Source organism: Myotis yumanensis, unplaced genomic scaffold (assembly GCF_028538775.1).
Source record: "Myotis yumanensis isolate MYYU_CA2020_CCGP unplaced genomic scaffold, mMyoYum1.0.hap1 SCAF_15, whole genome shotgun sequence".
Classification (NCBI taxonomy): Eukaryota; Metazoa; Chordata; class Mammalia; order Chiroptera; family Vespertilionidae; genus Myotis; species Myotis yumanensis.
In genome coordinates, this window is record NW_027223766.1 from 1,482,310 (window position 1) to 1,502,024 (window position 19,715).

General features: G+C 44.5%; 1 protein-coding gene across 1 annotated transcript in view; it reads right to left on the reverse strand.

The window, feature by feature from the left end:
- RIPK2 (receptor interacting serine/threonine kinase 2) overlaps positions 1–19,715 on the reverse strand; it is a 38,339-nt gene that overhangs the window by 6,757 nt on the left and 11,867 nt on the right. Inside the window, exons 4-7 of the mRNA XM_070392755.1 lie at positions 9,638–9,795; positions 8,225–8,274; positions 5,603–5,764; positions 382–467 (exon numbers count right to left, since the gene is read on the reverse strand). Coding sequence (XP_070248856.1) covers positions 382–467; positions 5,603–5,764; positions 8,225–8,274; positions 9,638–9,795 — 456 coding nt within the window. The remainder of the gene's footprint in view (positions 1–381; positions 468–5,602; positions 5,765–8,224; positions 8,275–9,637; positions 9,796–19,715) is intronic.

The window sequence follows — 19,715 nt, forward strand, 5'->3', positions numbered from 1 at the left end:
GGTGTGAGGTGGTATCTCATTGTTTTTTAAATTTGCATCTCTCTGATGATCAGTGACTTTGAGCATTTTTTTCACATGTCTCTTGGCCATTTGTGTGTCCACTTTGGAGAAGTGTCATGACACATTTTATATTAAAATGTAACATATAGGAGTTCTGGAAATGCCTGGAATCTGGAGATGGCCATCTGAATGGCATGGAAAAGCCTTTCAGTGACAGAAGGAGAGCATTTATAACCTCTCATAAACGCTCCGCCCCAATACTATAGCCCATACTTGTGAAAAGTACACAGGTAAGAATTACAAACTAAATCGAATGTCTCCGTGACTAACATATAGTTGTTCAAAGTCTGATTTCCAGCATTTCATTTAGCAATTATTTACCTTTGTTTTCTTTAGTTGCAAAACAGCTTCAAGAAAACTTATCTCTTCATATGTTCTCAGGACTGGCTCAAGTTCTATTAAACATTCTAAATAAGAAGAAAATTAGAGTTCAGATTGCATCTAGTCATTAAATTGAATAATATAAATGCTAATATTTAACTGATAAGGCCCTACGTCAATTTTTCCCACGAATGAAAACTAACTGTCTTAACAGACTTTATTACAGGCATAAAGATATCATATATACACCATAAACAACAGTAAACTTAAAATGGATTAAACTTAAATATAAGACCTAGAACAATAAAACTCCTAGAAAAAAAGGCAATAAACTCCTTGATATCAGTCTTAGCAATATCTTTTTAATATTCAGATTTTCCTAAAGAAGCAGCATCTAGCCCAGGGGTGGGCAAACTTTTTGACTCGAGGGCCACAATGGGTTCTTAAACTGGACCGGAGGGCCGGAACAAAAGCATGGATGGAGTGTTTGTGTGAACTAATATAAATTCAAAGTAAACATCATTACATAAAAGGGTACGGTCTTTTTTTTTTTAGTTTTATTCATTTCAAATGGACCGGATCCGGCCCGCGGGCCGTAGTTTGCCCACGATTGATATAGCCTCAGCATGCCCCATACCTCTCTCTAAAAGGCCCAGGCCAAGCATGTCTCCTCAGACAAGGCCAACAAAAACAAAAATAAACAAGTGGGACTACATAAACAGAAAAGTTTTTGCACAGCAAAGGAAACCATCAACAAAATGAAAAGACAACTTACTCAATGGGAGAAGATTATTTGCAAATAATCTATCCAATAAGGGGTTAATATCCAAATATATAAGGAACACACACAACTTAACACAATCCAACTGAAAAATGGGCAGAGACCCTGAACAGACATTTCTCCAAAGAGGACATACAGATGACAAATAGATACATGAAAAGATCCTTAGCATCACTAATCACCATGGAAATGCAAATTAAAACCACAATGAGGCATCACCTCACACCTACCAATGTTGATCATCAATAATCAACAAATAGCGAAAAAGAAAAAAATCAACATATAGGAAGTGTTGGTGAGGATGTGGAGAAAAGGGAACCCTCGTGCACTGTTGGTGGGACTGTAAATTGGTGCAGCCCTGTGGAAAGCAGTATGAAGGTTCCTCAAAAAATTAAAAATGGAACTTCCATATGACTCTGCAATCCCACTTCTGATATTTATCCAAAGAAAACAAAAACACAAATTTGAAAAGATATGTGCACTTCTGTGTTCATTGCAACATTATTTACAACAGCCAAGACATGGAAGCAACCTAGGTGTCCACTGACAGATGAAGGGATCAAGCTGTGGTACAGTGCACAATGGAAAGCACACACTGAGCCATACAAAGTAATGCCATCTTGCCATCTGAGATAACATGGATGGACTAGAGGGTCTTATGCTGAGTGAAATAGGTAGGACAGAGAAAGACAAATGCCATATGATTTCACTTATATGGGGAATTCAGAAACAAAACAGAAACAGACTCAGAGAACAAACGGATGGTTGCGAAAGGGGAGGGGAGTAGGGAGATGGAAAAAATAAGATAGGCATCTAGATCAATGGAACAGAATCAGAACTGAGAGTCTAAAGTTAAATCCTTCCAATTGTGGTCAACTGCTTTTTGACAAACGGACATGCACCTAAGTGGAATATAGGAGAGTCTTCATGACCTTGGGCTGGGCACAGAATTCTTAGCTATGACCTAAAAACAGGGTCCACACAAAACTGGCAAATGAACTTCAAAATATTGAAAACTTTTATTCTTCAAGAGACACTATTAAGAGAAATGAAATTCTGGCCACAGACTGACAGACCACGTCTGCATGTCACGTGTCTGCTGAAGGACTTGCGTCTAGAATATACAAAGAACGCTGGGTGGCTTAATCAGACAAATGACCCAATTTAAAATGGGCAAAAAATTAAATTTCACTGAAGGGGAGATACAGATGAGTAAAAAGCACATGAAAATAGGTTTAACATCATCAGTCATTAGGACATGCAAATTAAAACGACAATGAGATAGCACTCCATACCCACGAAAAGAACTGCAATTAAAGCGCAGACAGCAGCAAGTGCTGACAGCAATGCAGACACAACCTCAAGCCCTCCCGCTGCTGATGGGAACACAAATGATGCAGCCACTGTGAAAGTTTGGCAGTTTTTTAAAAAAATGGCAGATACATTTATCATAAACTGAGCAATTTCACTCATAGTTACTGAGAGAAATGGAAACACATTCACACAGATGGGCAGGTGAGCAGTCACAGCAGTAATGTTCCCGGCGGCCCATGTGTGGGGACACTCAGAATTACCATCATCACTAGGAGAAAATGAACCTGCTGCTCAAGGGAGAGGCCAGCGCTCCAGGTAGAAAACTGAGCGTCACACAGAGGTGGTGGACAGGGCCACGGTGGGAAGTGTCACTCACACAGGGTGGTGGACAGGGCCACGGCGGGAAGTGTCACTCACACAGAGGTGGTGGACAGGGCCACGGCGGGAAGTGTCACTCACACAGGGTGGTGGACAGGGCCACGGCGGGAAGTGTCACTCACACAGAGGTGGTGGACAGGGCCACAGCAGGCCTACCACACTGGGAAGAGTATGGTGCAAGGAGATGAGGACTTGGAGGGGGCTGAGGCTCTGACAGAAGTTGAGGGAGGAAGAGAAACGATGGAGGAAGAGATGTATTCTTTTGTGTCTTGAAACCACCAGAGGGAAAGTTTCAAGGAGAGTTTCACTTTGGAGAAGAGAAAACATCAGGATGATCATCTAAGATAGCAACTCTCCAGCCTTTAGAGCTCAGGACTCTTCAAAATTACCCAGCACCCCAAGAGCTTCTGTACATGTGGCCATGTCTCCTGATATTTAGTATATGAGAAATTAAAACAGAAAAGCTTAAAACAAGAGTATATGAGAAGACATTGCGTTATCTGTGAGAGCAATGATATCATCATGCCTGTTTAGCTTCTACAAATCCACTCTTGAAGGATGAGTAAGAGGGAAGCGTGTCCCTGTATTTATTATTTTGAAAACAGTGTTGGTTCTGAGAACCGAGTCTCCAGGAACAGCCCCTGGAGCCCCGCCCCTCAAGACAGCGGGTGCCTCAGAGGGAAAGTTCAGATCTTTCAGAAGCAGTTTTAGTGCCCAGTTTGGGTCACTGATTGAAAGAGAAACCAGGGCCCTGGCTGATTTGGCTCAGTGGATAGAGTGTCAGCCTGCACACCGAAGGGTCCCGGGTTCGATCCTGGTTAAGGGCACGTACCCCGGTTACAGGCTCCTCCCTGGTCTGGGCCCTGGTCAGGTGCATGCAGGAGGCAACCAATTGACGTGTTTCTCTCACATCGATATTTCTGTCTTTCTCTCTTCCACTCTCTAAAAATCAATGGGAAAATATCCTTGGTAAGGATTAAAACAATAAAATAAAATAAAATAAAGAGAAACCAGGGACTTCCACTTGGCCAAGATGGAGTAATAGCAACCGATTTACCCTCCTGCTTGAAAAAATCAAAAAGGCCAGACAAAATGTATGAAAGAGTGGGTTTTTAAAAAATACATATTTTTTTTATTTCAGAGAGGAAGGAAAAGGGAGAGAGATAGAAACACCAATGATCGGAATCATTGGTTGGCTGCCTCCTGTACACCCTCTACCAGGAATTGAGCCCGCAACCTGGACATGTGCCCTGACCGGGAATCGAACCATGACCTCCTGGCTCATGGCTTGACGCTCAACCACTGAGCCTCACCGGCCGGGTGAAAGAGTGGTTTTTAAGACAGCAGTTATCGGGCAACAAAGGACAATGATCGGAGAGGAGAAACAGAGAAACAGATGAGGGAGCCTTAGGACTGCAGGCTTACTGCCTTGAGAGAGGGACCTGAGTGAGGTGGAGCCTGGGGACCAGGCAGACAGTTCACAGGCAGAGAGGAAAAGCACACAGAAGGCCAGAGATGCTCAAGGGCTCCTCCAGGGGCCAGAGCCCTGACCCATGAGGGTGCAGGAGTCAGTTAGCTGTCGCCCCAGGCTTCAGGGAGCAACAGGAAACCCAGGAAGTGCATAGGGAAGTGGGCGCTGCCTGGTGCATGATCTGCAGAAGAGCCAGGGCTTTCAGGAAACAGAGAAGTAACTACTTCAGCGAGGCACTGGGGACAAAGGAGGTATGTGTCCTCCCACACAGCTGTGGGAAATAAGAGATACAATGTCAGCCCATTATTTTAGCAGCTTTTGATGTTTTACTATAGTGCTGATAAGCACTGGACATAAGTTTTGAATGGAAAATAGACTTCATTGCTTATTTGGAATGAATATGCCAAGTGTGTGGCTTGTCTTTTTACTTTTTATAAATCTTTGAAATGTAAAAATTTTCAATTTCTGGGAAGGCCAAGTCTCAGTTCTTCTATGGATCTTGCCTGGGTCTCAGGCCACACAGCAGCAGGAGTGACTTCTAAACTCACAGTGGATCAGCTCGGTCCCATGAGACACACCTCCATGGCTCCCCACTTCCTGGGAAAAACAGCCAACCCTTCATGACAGAGACAGCCTCTCCTCCCTTTTCCACGCGCATACCGTTACTTCCTTCCGTGCTCACGTCCGCCAGCCCCAGGCCTTCCTTTGTTCCTCCAGGACACGGACCTCCTCTCCAGCGCTCAGCCTGGCTGTGTCCTCTGCCTGAGACACCCTGCCTTCAGCTTTAAGACGTTGCCTCCTCTTCAAGCTTTGAATTTCACCTCTCACACTTGTTCCCCAATAAAGGGCTTTCGTTCCCTCCCTCACCTACTGTCCCTGCTCACTGCCTTACAGGACTGGAACCATGTCTGGCTTGGTTATTTATTTATTTATTTATTTACTTCTCTGCTTTCAACTGGATGTGAGCTCCAGGGACTGAGCGACTTCGTCATGGTCACTACTCTGTTCCCTGAGCGCCACCTCAGCGCGTGGCACCAGGCAGGCGCGCAGGAACTATCTGAGGCTTCAGGAATGGATTATTACCCTTTCAGAGTTCTCTTTTCTATTAGGAGTCTCAGTTCCACTCTAAAAGCAGTGACCCTTTTATAAATGCTGTGAATAACAGGAGGGGAGAAAATAAAAACAGTAACTTTGAGCTTGCCATCTAACTTGTATAACTTTCCAAGGAACATTTATTCACAGTATCTGAACTGCTTGTAACTCAGGGTGTGACTCACTGAGGAAGGACGGCCGTTCATCCGGGTTCTGTGCCCATCCGCCTTCGATGAGTGAGACCATCCGCGCCCGATGAGGGGTACCAGGTGGCAGGCTCTCTTCACTGGTGTCGGGTCGGTGTCCTTGTGACACACTATACATAATTTGCAAAGGGTTGGTGACATCTATCGAAACAAATATACATCATTCATTAGAGACTTTTTATGATCCAGTATGCTAAATGCATTCTAAAGCCAACCAAGTGAAAATGAGGGACTCTTAAAAGTCTTAGGACTAATTCACTGCCCTTTCTGCTAAAGCAACAGGTGCATCCCAGCCATTGCGGGCTTGCCTGGCTCCTCCGAGGAGTGTGAAGCATTGCTGCACTGCGCTGGGCGTGGGATTGATCTGGGCAATAGGCCGTGAGTAGTGCTGAGCTGAGCTCAACTTATTAGGCCCAGGAAGGGCTTCAGCAAGCATGTCAAACTCATGGCCTGCAGGCCACATGCGGCCCACAACGAATATTTTTGCAGCTCAGTCAACACAACGGTATGCAAGAAACGTTTTAATAACTTAATTTTTACAATATCCTGTTATACACAGTCTATAATAATAAGAGTGTAATATGCAAATCGACTGAACCGAACAACAGAACGACCATTCTGACTACCTTCCGGGCGATCACGCTATGACACGCACTGGTGCCAAGCCAGCCAAGGCAGGTGCGATGCAATTGGTTGGGGGCCCCACCATCACCCCACAATTGCCCCACAGGAGGAGGCCCAGGCCACCCTCTGCACAGTGATCAGTCCTGGACCCTGGCCAGGTGGGCGGGGCCTCCCGGCTGGCGCTCTGTGGCAGGTGAGCAGGGCCGGCCAGTGACCACCCTGCAGAGGGAGGCCCAGGGTAGCCAAGGGATCGCACCTCATGCCTGTTGCCTGCAGAGGGAGGCAACTGGTGGCGGGGGTGGGGCAGCACCACAGCGGTGGGGGCGGGGCCAGCTGCCGTAGCCAGGGAAAGGAAAGCCCTGAAAGGCCCTGTACACTGGTGAGGCCTAGGGACCCAAACTGAGGGGTCAGGGATTGCAAGAGGGCGCAGGCTGAGCTGAGGGACAACCCCCCCCCCCGCCCCTTCCCATGCACGAATTTCGTGCAACAGGTCTCTACTTATTAATAACAAACTACAACGTTTGCTATAATCGTGTTGCATTCATTTCCCTTATGCACCCAATGTGCAGATGCACCATTTCTCTCCACTAATACTGGCAGCGAATATTTTAACAGCGGATTGCCACGTCATTAGTCTTGGACTGACTTGTTTGGTGTGCACAACAGGAAACATTTCGCTTTTGGAGAACAAGAAAAATAGGTTTATTTGTGTTACGCTTATTAATTTGTGTAGTTATTCAGTGTCTGGTAAGTTAATGTTCAAGAAAATATTCATTTTATTAAAATGTTCTATTATTTTATGTGAACGATGACTCATTTATTTCAGCCCTTTGTATTCAGCATGTCTCTATCGAAATAAACTATATTTCTATGAAAATTGAAGCTTTTGTTTTTTGCGGCCCACATAAACTTAACCCTTGTTCATTTGGCCCATGTTAGCCTTTTGAGTTTGACATGCTTGGGCTACAGCAACTAGCATCCAATGTAACTGAGAAATACTGTTTTGTTTTGTAAGCTGCTGAGACCCTGAGGTTGTCTGCTGTACAGCAAGTGACTTATATAAAACTCGAAATAAGAAATGGCCCCAGCTGGCAGCTCAATGGTTAGAGCATCAGCTATTTCACCAAGGGGTTGTGGGTTTTTAAATATATATATTTTTTCATTTATTTCAGAGAGGAAGGGAGAGGGAGAGAGAGAGAGATGGAAACTTCGATGATTAGAGAAAATCACTGATCGGCTGCCTCCTGCACACGCCACACTGAGGATCAAGCCCACAACCCCGGCATGTGCTTTGACAAGGAAATGAACTGTGACGTCCTGGTCATAGCTCAACCACTGAGCCACGCCAGCCAGGCAGGGTCACAGGTTTGATTCCAGGTCAAGGGCATGTGTCTGGGTTGTGGGTTTGCTCCCTGTTGCCAGTCAGGGCTCATATGGGCAACCAATCAATGAGTCGCTCTCACATTGATGTTTCTGTCTCTCTACCTCCCTCCCCCCTCCTTCCTTTCCTCTCTCTGAAAAAGCAATGGAAAAAATATGCTCTCATGAAGGTTAACAAAAAAAAAAACATTAAGAAATAATATTTTCAGAAACTTTAAGAATTATTCTTTAGTGTTTTCTAGTCTTTATATGGGACACTAATTAATTTTTCATATGAACAGTTTTATAGCTGGAATGAATCTTAGGAATAGGAATTAAAAATCCTCGTTTTATAGAGAACAAACTGAAGACTCAAGAAATTTAATAGCTTGATGATAGAACTAATTACTGTCAGAGCAAGAATGAGAATCTAATTTTCCTGATCCTGAATCTAGTATGCTTCTCAGTGTACAATGGATTCACGGTGAGTTGTTATGCCTTTTTTAGTGTGTTTTCCACAAAATGATTGGTGAGCAGATTTAATGTAGATGAGTCATAGACATTCTGCATGTGGCCCAGCAGCAGGACATCACTGAGGAGGAGGTCAGGGCAACTCACCCTCAAAAGGCTGTTTTCTGGATAAGACTTCCCACATGATGACTGCATAGCTGTTGAATGTAAAATGTACACAGTAGATTACAAACCAGCCCTGCGTGGTAAACTGTAACACCAAATCCAAAAGCTGACTGTGGAGATACTGTTTTTGAAAGTGATAAGGTAGTGAGCTGCTGTATTAAGAATCAGCATATACAACCAAGATGGTGATTATTCAGCTTGTTTTGAAAGGGAATTAATCTTGTCCTGGCCGGTTTGGCTCAGTGGATAGAGGATTGGCCTGTGGACCAAGGGGTCCTGGGTTCGATTCCGGTCAAGGGCACGTACCTCGATTGCAGGCTCCTCCCCGGCAGGCCCTGGGTGGGGCTTGTGCAGGAGGCAACCAATTGATGTATTTCTCTCACATCGATATTTCTCCCTGTCTTTCCCTCTCTCTTCCACTCTCCCTAAAAACCAATGGAAAAATATCCTTGGGTGTGGATTTAAAAAAAGAAAGGGAATTCATCTTAATTTGAAAAATTAGGAAATTACTGTTATAAAAACTTGAAGTTATATGTAAAAATAATTTAAGAATCATTTAATAATCATTCTTTAACACCTAGATAAGCTATACCCTCTAATTATAGGATTTTATTATTCACACAAAATAGAGAGCAATAAAAAAGGCTGTCCTTTTTTCATGAACTTTGTTCTGCTTTCTTGGGTAGTCCCCTCCCCCACCTACATCAAAGTCACATGCGATAAAACCCTGGAGCACGTATGTAATAAAAGCCTAAGTGACTATCACAGTGGAACAACCAGAACAACCAGTTGCTATGATGCACACTGACCACCAGGGGGCAGACACTCAATGCAGGAGCTGCCCCTTGGTAGTCAGTGTGCTCCCACAGGTGGAGCGCTGCTCAGCCAGAAGCTGGGCTCACGGCTGGCAAGCAGTGGTGGTAATCTCTCCTGCCTCCGTGGCAGCGCTAAGGAGCAGCGAGCTGAGCAGTAAGGAACAGGGAGTAGACGGGTGGTAAGGAGCGAGGGGTCCCAGACTGCAAGAGGGATGTCTGCCTGCCGGCTTAGGCGGGCCTAAGCTGGCACGCGGACATCCCCCGAGGGGTCCTGGGCTACAAGAGGGTGCAGGCCAGGCTGAGGGACACCCCCCGCCCAGTGCACGAATTTCATGAACTGGGCCTCTAGTTACATTATAAATTGACAGGACAATAGATGTGCTTCAAAATGTTTTCAAGGATCTAAATGTGGCTTAAAGCAAGGCATCTTTAAATTCAGAAATACTAGTCACTGTGGGCTCTACTTTATTTTCCCACATGTAGGAAAGAATAAAAATCACACTTTAAAATGCAGCTTCAAAATGCTGACTGATTGCTCTGGCTCTCAGAGCGGTGAGCTCTGAGCAAGCAGCAGCCGCACCTGTATATGTCATGCTTGACGCTGGCCCTCGCCTTCTGCCCCGGCTCGTAGTTCTCGGGCGGCATGTAGATGATGGTCCCGCCTTCGGGGGCAGCCTTACTATTCCGCGACTGTGACAGGGACATCATGCGCCACTTCGATAAACCAAAATCTGCGATCTGTGAGAGAAAAGAATGAGTGATCGAATTTAAAAATTTTCTCTTTAAACAATATTACATATATTGTTTTATTTCTACATACTCCACCAGGTTCTTGGATTCCATAGTGCTGAGCCCAATCACGCTAGAAGCAGTACACCTGAGTGAAGTTTAGCACAGTATTACAGATTTCAAAAGGGAGGCTTCTAGAAAAGGAAGGGGAGTATTTTACCTGTATTCTGAGTGAGTGTACACAGTGAACACTTTACTGTTTCTGACAAGCAGCTTCATACACATGCTTTTCAAATCCACCTGCAGCTCACAGAGCGAACCTACTCATCACATGGGAGTGTCACTCAAGCTGTTATCACTCAGGCTTATATGTTCTTATTTATAATGTTCTAAAAATAGCATCCTTGCATTTTGAAAAAAGCAGAATCCCTACAGCGTACAGTTCATTATTCTATGACTTATGCCTACTCTCAAATGAACCACGTCTGTGGGCAGCAGTATTGTTAGCACATAAAACATTATGTCCATGCCAAGCTGCACCTCAAGAATCGCCACTGACAGAGCCCGTGCTTCTGACTGTCCTTCAGTTTTATGCTGCTTGTAAATCTCCTGCATGTGTCACACTATATCTGACAACTAAGTATTTAAAAGGTACCTTATTTTTTTCAAATGGAAGACAAACGATAAGAACAGAAACAAGTTCAGTGGGTGAGAAGCTGTGGCCTTGCAGCATCGCTGTGGGTCTTCAGACCCGACACTGCGGAGCTCCCAGGAGCAGTGGGCAGCTCCAGCCAGGACTCTACTGCGCTTGCTGTTTAACGCCTATGTTTTCACCAGTTTTAACAGAAGAAATCATTTGTTCAGTGTGTAGATGAATTTGAGATAAAATATGGTCCCACTCCAAAGAGGGAGGGTTGGACAAGAGCAAGTGTTAAAATTTCTCTGAGCCTCAGATGACCCATCTGTAAACTGGGAGGAATAACTGTAGAGCAGTGGTTCTCAACCTTCTGGCCCTTTAAATATAGTTCCTCATGTTGTGACCCAACCATAAAATTATTTTTGTTGCTATTTCATAACTGTAATGTTGCTACTGTTATGAATCGTAATGTAAATATCTGATATGCAGGATGGTCTTAGGCGACCCCTGTGAAAGGGTCGTTCGACCGCCAAAGGGGTCGCGACCCACAGGTTGAGAACCACTGCTGTAGAGCATGGGGTTGTACTGAGGAAACTGAATGGGCTGAATAGGTATTGCTGCTGTGCTCATCACAGGAATCCATCTCTAAAGGTTGCTCTTGTTCACACAGTACCACCAATCACAGAGCCAGGCTAAGGCTCTGAGTGTGAGGGCTCCAGGGAGCACACATCCACTCCATCCCACTTGGTACTGAAACTGTTCCTCCCTCCACCTCTGAAAGCAAAACACTACTCCCGGCGCACGTCTGCCAGGATAAGAAGCATTTCTATGACCAGTAAAGTTTAGCCTTGTGCAGAGAGAAAAGTGCTTAAAAAAGCTAGGGTGTAGCCTCATTTATACCTGAGCCCTAATTTGCAAACTGGTCTCCGTGTTGGCTTGGGTGGGATGGGAGCAAGCACAGCCTGAGCTTGCTTCCCATTGCTCCTCTACTTCACACACGGCCTCATCTTTGTCTTCCCCCCCTGGCCTGGAGACGTGCCAGGATTCTTGCTCCTCGCTGATGAGATTGGCTTTCACACGGGACCAGGTGTCTCCCCTTCCTGTCACACAGTGTCTCAGATGAAAGGCAAGGCTCGTAGGCTGGGTCTCCAGCAGAAGGAAAAGGGGGAGCATGTGTTGGGAGGAATGCAGCTCTGCGAGGCCTGAGAACCCCTCCCTCAGCCATGCAGACAGAGCAGCAGGATCCCCCTACACAGGATCTCCACATGCATTTCCAAGCTAAACGTATTCTTCTCAAACTAGAGAACGTTAAAATACACTACTCGTGACTATCAGCCACAACCCTGCCAGCCTACTGCATCAGCTCCCTCCATTCACACATTCTGTCCTTCTGTGCAAGGAAAACAAGCTGTGAGGAAGCTCCTGAGTGCTCTGGCTCCGGGGAGGGCAGAAAGAACTGCAGACACACACACTTTCTTTTCAAAGATGCCTGTCACTGCTTCATTTGTATCTAAGACGCCCTAATGGACACCTGACCAACAGATAACCAAATGGAATGTATACTTTTTAAAGTAGAAAAGTCTCAATTGAGCTTAAATAGTAGTAAACATTTTTGTTTTCTTTTAAAAAATATTTATTGTTGAGAGTATTACAGATGTCCCCCTCCCCTCAGCTCCCACCCCGCCCCTTCACCACCTTACAGTCTGTGTCCACAGGTAAGATCTTTGGTTAATCTCTTCCTAACCCCCTCCCCACTTCCCTCTGAGATTCATCAGTCTGTTTCATGCTTCTGCTTCTATTTTATTCACTGGTTTATTTTGTGCATTAGATTTCCTATTCATTTACTTTGATTTTTAGAGTTAACTGTTGATAGGTATTTGTTGTCATTTTATTTTTCATATTTTTTTGTCTCTTCTTTTTCTTAAAGAGTGTCCAACATTTCATGTAGTACTGGTTTGGTGGTAATGAATTCCTTTAGCTTTTTCTTGTTTGCGAAGCTCTTTATCTGACCCTCAATTCTAAATGAGAGCTTTCCTGGGTAATCTTGGTTGTAGGTTCTTACTCTTCATCACTTTGACTATTTCTTACCACTCCCTTCTGGCCTGCAAAGTTTCTGACTGACAGTCATATGGGCACTCCCTTATAGACAACTAACTGCTTTTCTCTTGATGCTTTTAAGATTCTCTCTTTGTCTTTAACCCTTGGCATTTTAATTATGATGTGTCTTGGTGTGGGCCTCTTTGGGTTCCTCTTGTTTGGGGTTCTCTGTGCTTCCTGGACTTGTAAGTCTATTTCTTTCACCAGGTAGGGATAGTTTTCTGTCATTTCTTCAAATAGGTTTTCAATGTCTTGCTTTCTCTCTTCTCCTTCTGGCACTGCCATAATGCAAATGTTGGTACCCTTGAAGTTGTCCCAGAGGCTCCTTACACTATCTTCATATTTTTGGAATTTTTTTTAAGCTCTTCTGATTGGGTGTTTTATGCTTCCTCATATTCCACAAATCATTGATTTGATTCTCAGCATCCTCTACTCTACTGTTGGATCCCTGTAAATTATTCTTTATTTCAGTTAGTGTATGCTTAATTTCTGACTGGTCTTTTTCATGTCTGTGGTATTCTCACTAAGATCCTTGAGTAACCTTATAACTATGGTTTTGAACTCTGTATCCAGTAGTTTGTTTGCTTCCATTTCTTTCATTTGTGACATGTTTCTTTGTCTCCACGTTTTGGCTGCTTCCCTGTTTTTGTTCTTTGTATGAGGTAGAGCTACTGTGTCTCCTGGAGTTGGTAGAGTGGCCTTGTGTAGGAGGTGTCCTGTAGGGCCCAGTGGCTCAGCCTCCCCAGTCACCTGAGCTGAGCACTCTAGGTGTGACCCTGTGTGGAATGTGTGCACAGTGTTGTTGTAGTTGAGCCTTGACTGCTGTTGGCATCAATGGGAGGGATTGACCTTCCAGCCCAATTGGCTATGAGGACCAGCTGCAACTACAGTGGGAGAGCTGCTGTGCAGGAGACACCCTTATGGGGCAGGACTTGCTTCAGTGGGGCTTTGGTGCTCACTGAGTCTGCCCCTTGAGAGTCTCACTTGTGGCTGTGTAGAGTTGTAATCTGCTATGGTCTGAAGCTGTCCGTGGGTGCACTGGCTCTAGGGCAGCCATGGGCAAACTACAGCCCGCGGGCCGGATACGGCCCGTCTGAAATGAATAAAACTAAAAAAAAAAAGACCGTACCCTTTTATGTAATGATGTTTACTTTGAATTTATATTAGATCACACAAACACTCCATCCATGCTTTTGTTCCGGCCCTCTGGTCCAGTTTAAGAACCCATTGCAGCCCTCGAGTCAAAAAGTTTGCCCACCCCTGCTCTAGGGTCACCAGGGAAGTGCAAAGCCAGCCACTGCCTGGGGCCCACTGGCAGGAGCTACAGAGGGATCTGCAAATGGTGGCTATTTGCAGTTTGTATTGGGTTTGGAGGCCCAGCTGTAAAGCAAGGCAGGCTGGTGCTAGTGGCAGGTCTTGGGCCTTTTATTGATAGGCTTAGGGTACTCTGTCACCAGTTGCAGCTTGTTTAAGAAATTTTAGCAAAGTCTGAAGCCTGAGCCAGTACAGGCCATTCATATGGAAAAGCTGCTCTAAACAGCGTGGGTGGGACTGTGAATTGGATGAGGCAGGGTCTCAAGGAATCCCAAGGGCAGAGCAAACAGTGTGCTCTAGGCTGATGGAGACTCCCATATGGTTGCTGGTAAGACCTGGGATAGGGGAGGTCCCAGCACAAGAACAATGACCCCTGCAAGAATACCTGTCTGGGAGAAGGCCTCCGTGTCCCTTAGCCACAATCCCTGCTGGTTTTTACAGCCTGAAGTTACAGGGACTTCTCTTCCCAGCTCTGGAACCCTGGGCTGGGGGTCTGGTGTGGGGCTAGGACCCCTTGCTCCTCAAGGGAGGCCTCCATTGAGATGATCTCCCTCCCAATTAAAGAAATGGCACACACATGGTGTCAGACCAGCCCATTCCACACCTCTGCCCTCCTACCAGTCTCAACGTGCTTTCTTCTTTACTTCTCTAGTTGTAGAACTTCCATTCAGCCAGCTTTCAGGTGGTTCTGAATGATAGTTGTTCTGTATTTCAGTTGTAATTTTGATGGATTGTGGGAGGCAGCGAGTACAGGCATTTATCTATGCCACCATCTTGGTTCTTCTCACACTTCAACATTTTTCTTTTAGATACTATGTTTCTGGTTAGCATTCCAGTAAGAAATTGTACTTAAAAAATCTGTAAAAAGGTGTAAATTTACATTTAATTTTATTAAGTACTTGTACAGATGTTTTACAGTTCATTTAAAGGTCCTTCCAAGAAGATAAGTAGGTTGATAATTCTTACATTTTCGTGAGTCATGATGAATTTTTACTTTTATTGTATGTGTATGTGTGTGTGTGTGTGTGTGTGTGTGTGTGTGTATATATATATTTAATCCTCACCCGAGGATATTTTTTCCATTAATTTTTTGAGAGAGTGGGAGGGAGGGAGGGAGAGACAGAAAGAGAGAAATGTTGATGTGAGAGGGACACATTGATTGGTTGCCTTCTGCACGTGCCCCGACCCAGGCTGGGGATCAAACCTGCAACCCAGGTATGTGTCCTTAACTGGGAATCAAACCTGTGACTCTCTGGTCCTCGGGCTGATGCTCTAACCCAGTGATGGTGAACCTTTTGAGCTCAGCGTGTCAGCATTTTGAAAAACCCTAACTTAACTCTGGTGCCGTGTCACATATAGAAATTTTTTGATATTTGCAACCATAGTAAAACAAAGATTTATATTTTTGATATTTATTTTATATATTTAAATGCCATTTAACAAAGAAAAATCAACCAAAAAAAATGAGTTCACGTGTCACCTCTGACACGCGTGTCATAGGTTCACCATCACTGCTCTAACCACTGAGCATGGCCAGGGCAGAATTTTTTGCTTTTTTTAAAAAAATATGGTTTTGTTGATTTCAGAGAAGAAGGGAGAGAGAGAGGGAGATAGAAACATCAATGATGAGAATCATTGACTGGCTGCCTCTTGAACACCCCCTACTGGGGATCGAGCCTGCAACTAGGCATGTGCCCTGAATAGAAATGGAACTATGACTTCATGGTTCATGGGTCAACACTCAGCCACTGGGTCACACTGGTCAGGCTGACTTTTTGCTTTTAAGGGACATGTATAAAATAAAAAGTGAAGACACACAATTACATACAAGAGAATGTTGCTAATTTGTAAGAACAGTATTAGAAAAGTCACAGTTCTATCTTTATGTGCTACAGTTAATTAAAAATCACAAAAATACATTAAGCCAAACTATTTAAACATTCTATTCATATCAAAGAGAGACCAAGAGTGCTCTACTGATCAATGAAGAAGAGAAAGGTGATCGCCTATTACTTTGCTTCTGTTTTCTCTGGGCTGAGACGCAGAAAGCCAAGTCCAAGGAGGTTGAAATGGTTATAAAATGCAAGTCTTAGGCATTTTATATATCTTTTATTGATTTTTTACAGAAAGGAAGGGAGAGGGATACAGAGCCAGAAACATCGATGAGAGAGAAACATCGATCAGCTACCTCCTGCACACCCCCTACCAGGAACATGCCCGCAACCAAGGCACATGCCCTTGACTGGAATCGAACCTGGGACCCTTCAGTCCACAGGCCAACACTCTATCCACTGAGCAAAACCGGTTAGGGCAAGTCTTGGGCATTTTATATACACTTCAGGTTCTTGAGAATTTGCAAATACTTCCCAGTACTATCAGTGTTCATTGTGGGATAGCATATGAGAAAAGTGAAAGTCATTCTGATTTTTAAAAGGGAAAAATAGAGAGAGAAACCAAGATGGTGGCATAAGTAAACACGGAAATGCTGCCTCGCACAACCATTTCAAAAATACAACTAAAAGGCCGAAACCGGTTTGGCTCAGTGGATAGAGCGTCGGCCTGCGAACTGAAAGGTCCCAGGTTCGATTCTGATCAAGGGCATGTACCTTGGTTGCGGGCACATCCCCAGTGGGAGGTGTGCAGGAGGCAGCTGATCGACGTATCTCTCTCATCAATGTTTCTAACTCTCTATCTCTCTCCCTTCCTCTCTGTAAAAAATTAATAAAATATATTTTAAAAAATACAATTAAAAGACAAAATGGACATCATCCAGAACCACAGGAAGGCTGGCTGAGTGGAAATTCTACAACTAGAAGGAAAGAGAAAAGCACACTGAGACTCTGAGCTGCGGAAGTAAGGTGCAGAGGTACGGAGGCGCGAGGAAAGGGCTGGCAAATGAGGACACGGTTGTCTTTTTCAATCGAAGGGAGTCAGAAGCTCCTGACTGCTCTGAACTCCAGTTCCAGGGCGAGACTCTGGAGACCCAGACTCATACGGGGAGAAACTGGACTGTCTGGCAGCGGGTGGAACTCGAGGGCGGCTTTCTCTCAGAGGTGCTTGCAGCGATTACCTCGGGACACTGAGACCCGGGGCCTCTTAGGGCAGGACTGAGGATCAGCCATAGCTGTTTGCTCCGCCATGTTGATTCCCTGAGACCTGCCCCACCCAAGCTGTGCGCAGAAGCTTTTGCATATGAATGACCTGGCACTTTGCAATCTAAAATTACCTAACAACTGCAGCTGGGTCAGAGAGACCCAGAACATCCAAAAGAAGGCCCAAGGCCCCACAGCAGCTTGCATTGCTTCACAGCTGGGCCTCATCTGGGCACCTCCAAATCTCAAACAAAGAAGAGGAATCTGCATATCTCTCCGTAGCTCCTGCTGGGTAGCCTCAAGCAGAGGCTAAATTAGCACCTCCTTAGAGATCCAAGTGCCAGTGTACCCAGTGGTCAGAGTGGGACCATCCAGATTACAACTCCTCAGATCCATAAGGGACACACTCAGGGGGCAGACTCAGTGAGCACCAAAGCCCCACTGAAGCAAGTCTTGCACCAGAAGGGTGTCTCCAGCACAGAAGTTCTCCCACTGCAGACACAGCTGATTCTCACAGCCAATTAGCCTGGAGGTCAATTCCTCCCAGTGATACCAACTACAATCAAGGCTTAACTACAACAGACTGTGCACACAGCCCACAAAGGGGTGCACCAAGAGTGTCCACCTCAGGTAATTGGGAAGGCTGAGCTACTGGGCCCTATAGGACACCTAGCACAGAAAGCCACACTATCAACACAGGGAAGCATAAAAAATGTGGAGACAAAGAAACAGGTCACAAATGACAGAAATAGAGGAAAGCAAACTACTGGATATAGAGTTCAAAACCACCGTTGTAAGGTTTTTCAAGAATTTTCTAGAAACCGCCAATAAATTTAGTGAGACCCTCAAGAAATCTAGTGAGACCCTCGAGGATATGAAAAAGGACCAACTAGAAATTAAGCATACACTGACTGAAATAAAGAATATTATACAGAGATCCAACAGCAGACTTGAGGATCGCAAGAATCAAGTTAAAGATTTGAAATATGAAGAAGTGAAAAACACCCAACTGGAAAAGCAAAAAGAAAAAAGAATCCAAAAATATGAAGATAGTGTAAGGGACAACTTCAGGCGAACCAACATCCGAATTATAGGGGTGCCAGAAGAAGAGAGAGAGCAAGATATTGAAAACCTATTTGAAGAAATAATGACAGAAAACTTCCCCTACCCTGGTGAAAGAAATAGACTTACAAGTCCAGGAAGTGCAGAGAACCACAAACAAAAGGAATCCAAAGAGGACCACACCAAGACACATCATAATTAAAATGCCAAGAGCAAAAGACAAAGAGAGAATCTTAAAAGCAGCAAGAGAAAAACAGTTAGTTACCTACAAGGGAGTACCCATAAGATTGTCAGCTCATTTCTCAACAGAAACTGTGCAGGCCAGAAGGGAGTGGTAAGAAATATTCAAAGTGATGAATACCAAGAACCTACAACCAAGATTACTTTATCCAGCAAAGCTATCATTCAGAATTGAAGGTCAGATAAAGAGCTTCACAGATAAGAAAAAGCTAAAGGAGTTCATCACCACCAAACCAGTATTATATGAAATGCTGAAAGGTATCCTTTAAGAAGAGGAAGAAGAAAAAGGTAAAGATAAAAATTAGGAACAACAAGTACATACTATCAACAAGTGAATCTAAAAATCAAATGAATAAAAAATCTGATGAACAGAATAAACTGGTAAATATAATAGAATCAGGGGCATAGAAAGGGAGTGGACTGACAATTCTCGGGGGGAAAGGGGTGTGGGAGTGCAGGAAGACACTGGACAAAAATTGTACACCTATGGATGAGGACAGTGGGGGGGATAAAGGCAGAGGGTGGGGTGGGAACCGGGTGGAGGGGAGCTATGGGGGAAAAAAAGAGGAACAACTGTAATAATCTGAACAATAAAGGTTTAATTAAAAATTAAAAAATAAATAAAAAGGAAAAATATTATTGATTTCACAAATCTACACACTGGTGGGAGACTATCCTTAACCCCTGGCTTAAAAATTTTAGAAAATTTTATAAAAGGGATACCCTATGAGCAATTAATGAAAGAGCCAGCAAGAATTCATGAAAAACAAATGTTAACTTGCTGGGGTCCAATCCCAGCAGGTCCAGAGGTCCCCAAAGGTGTGGACGGAGTCGGCGAAGAAGGAATGACACGAAGACAGCCTTCAGTTGGTCAGCAGCCTAGTCAGGACCTATAGCCAGGATCTCCAGCCAAAGTTCTGGTCGGAGTTCTGGTTAGGAACTGATGAGGATCTGACGTTTATTGTCTTATTACATCCATATTTATACCAGCCGATTTTAATCCTGTCAATTTCTATTACAAGGGTTAAGGTGTTTCTCATCTTCATTCCAGGGAGTAAAGACCATGTAGCTTAACTACCCGCCTGGCACTTAATTAAGGGGTTGTATCCCCTCCCTAACCTCAGGGAAAGATCCCCACCTGGGGAAACAACCTTTCTCGGAGAGGTGACCTTGGTTAAAACACATGGCGCTAAAGGGAGCAAACATATTAAAAACAGTATGCTATATATGCCAGGTCCATTGAAACATATGCTGTGTAGATGTTTCTTTCCTGCAGCGACTGTGTCAAGCAGCAAGGATGGACCAGCTTCCGGCATTAACTTAAACCAGCAGTCAATTTCAGACCTCAGGTTACTGCTGTGCCACGCGCAGGGACAGTCCCTGAAGCACAGTGCTCACAGGACTGACTCACTGAAGGAAAGAATGCGGACTCCAATCCTCTTTCCAAAGTGTTACTACTGACAAAGAGTTAATGTGAAAGCAATTTG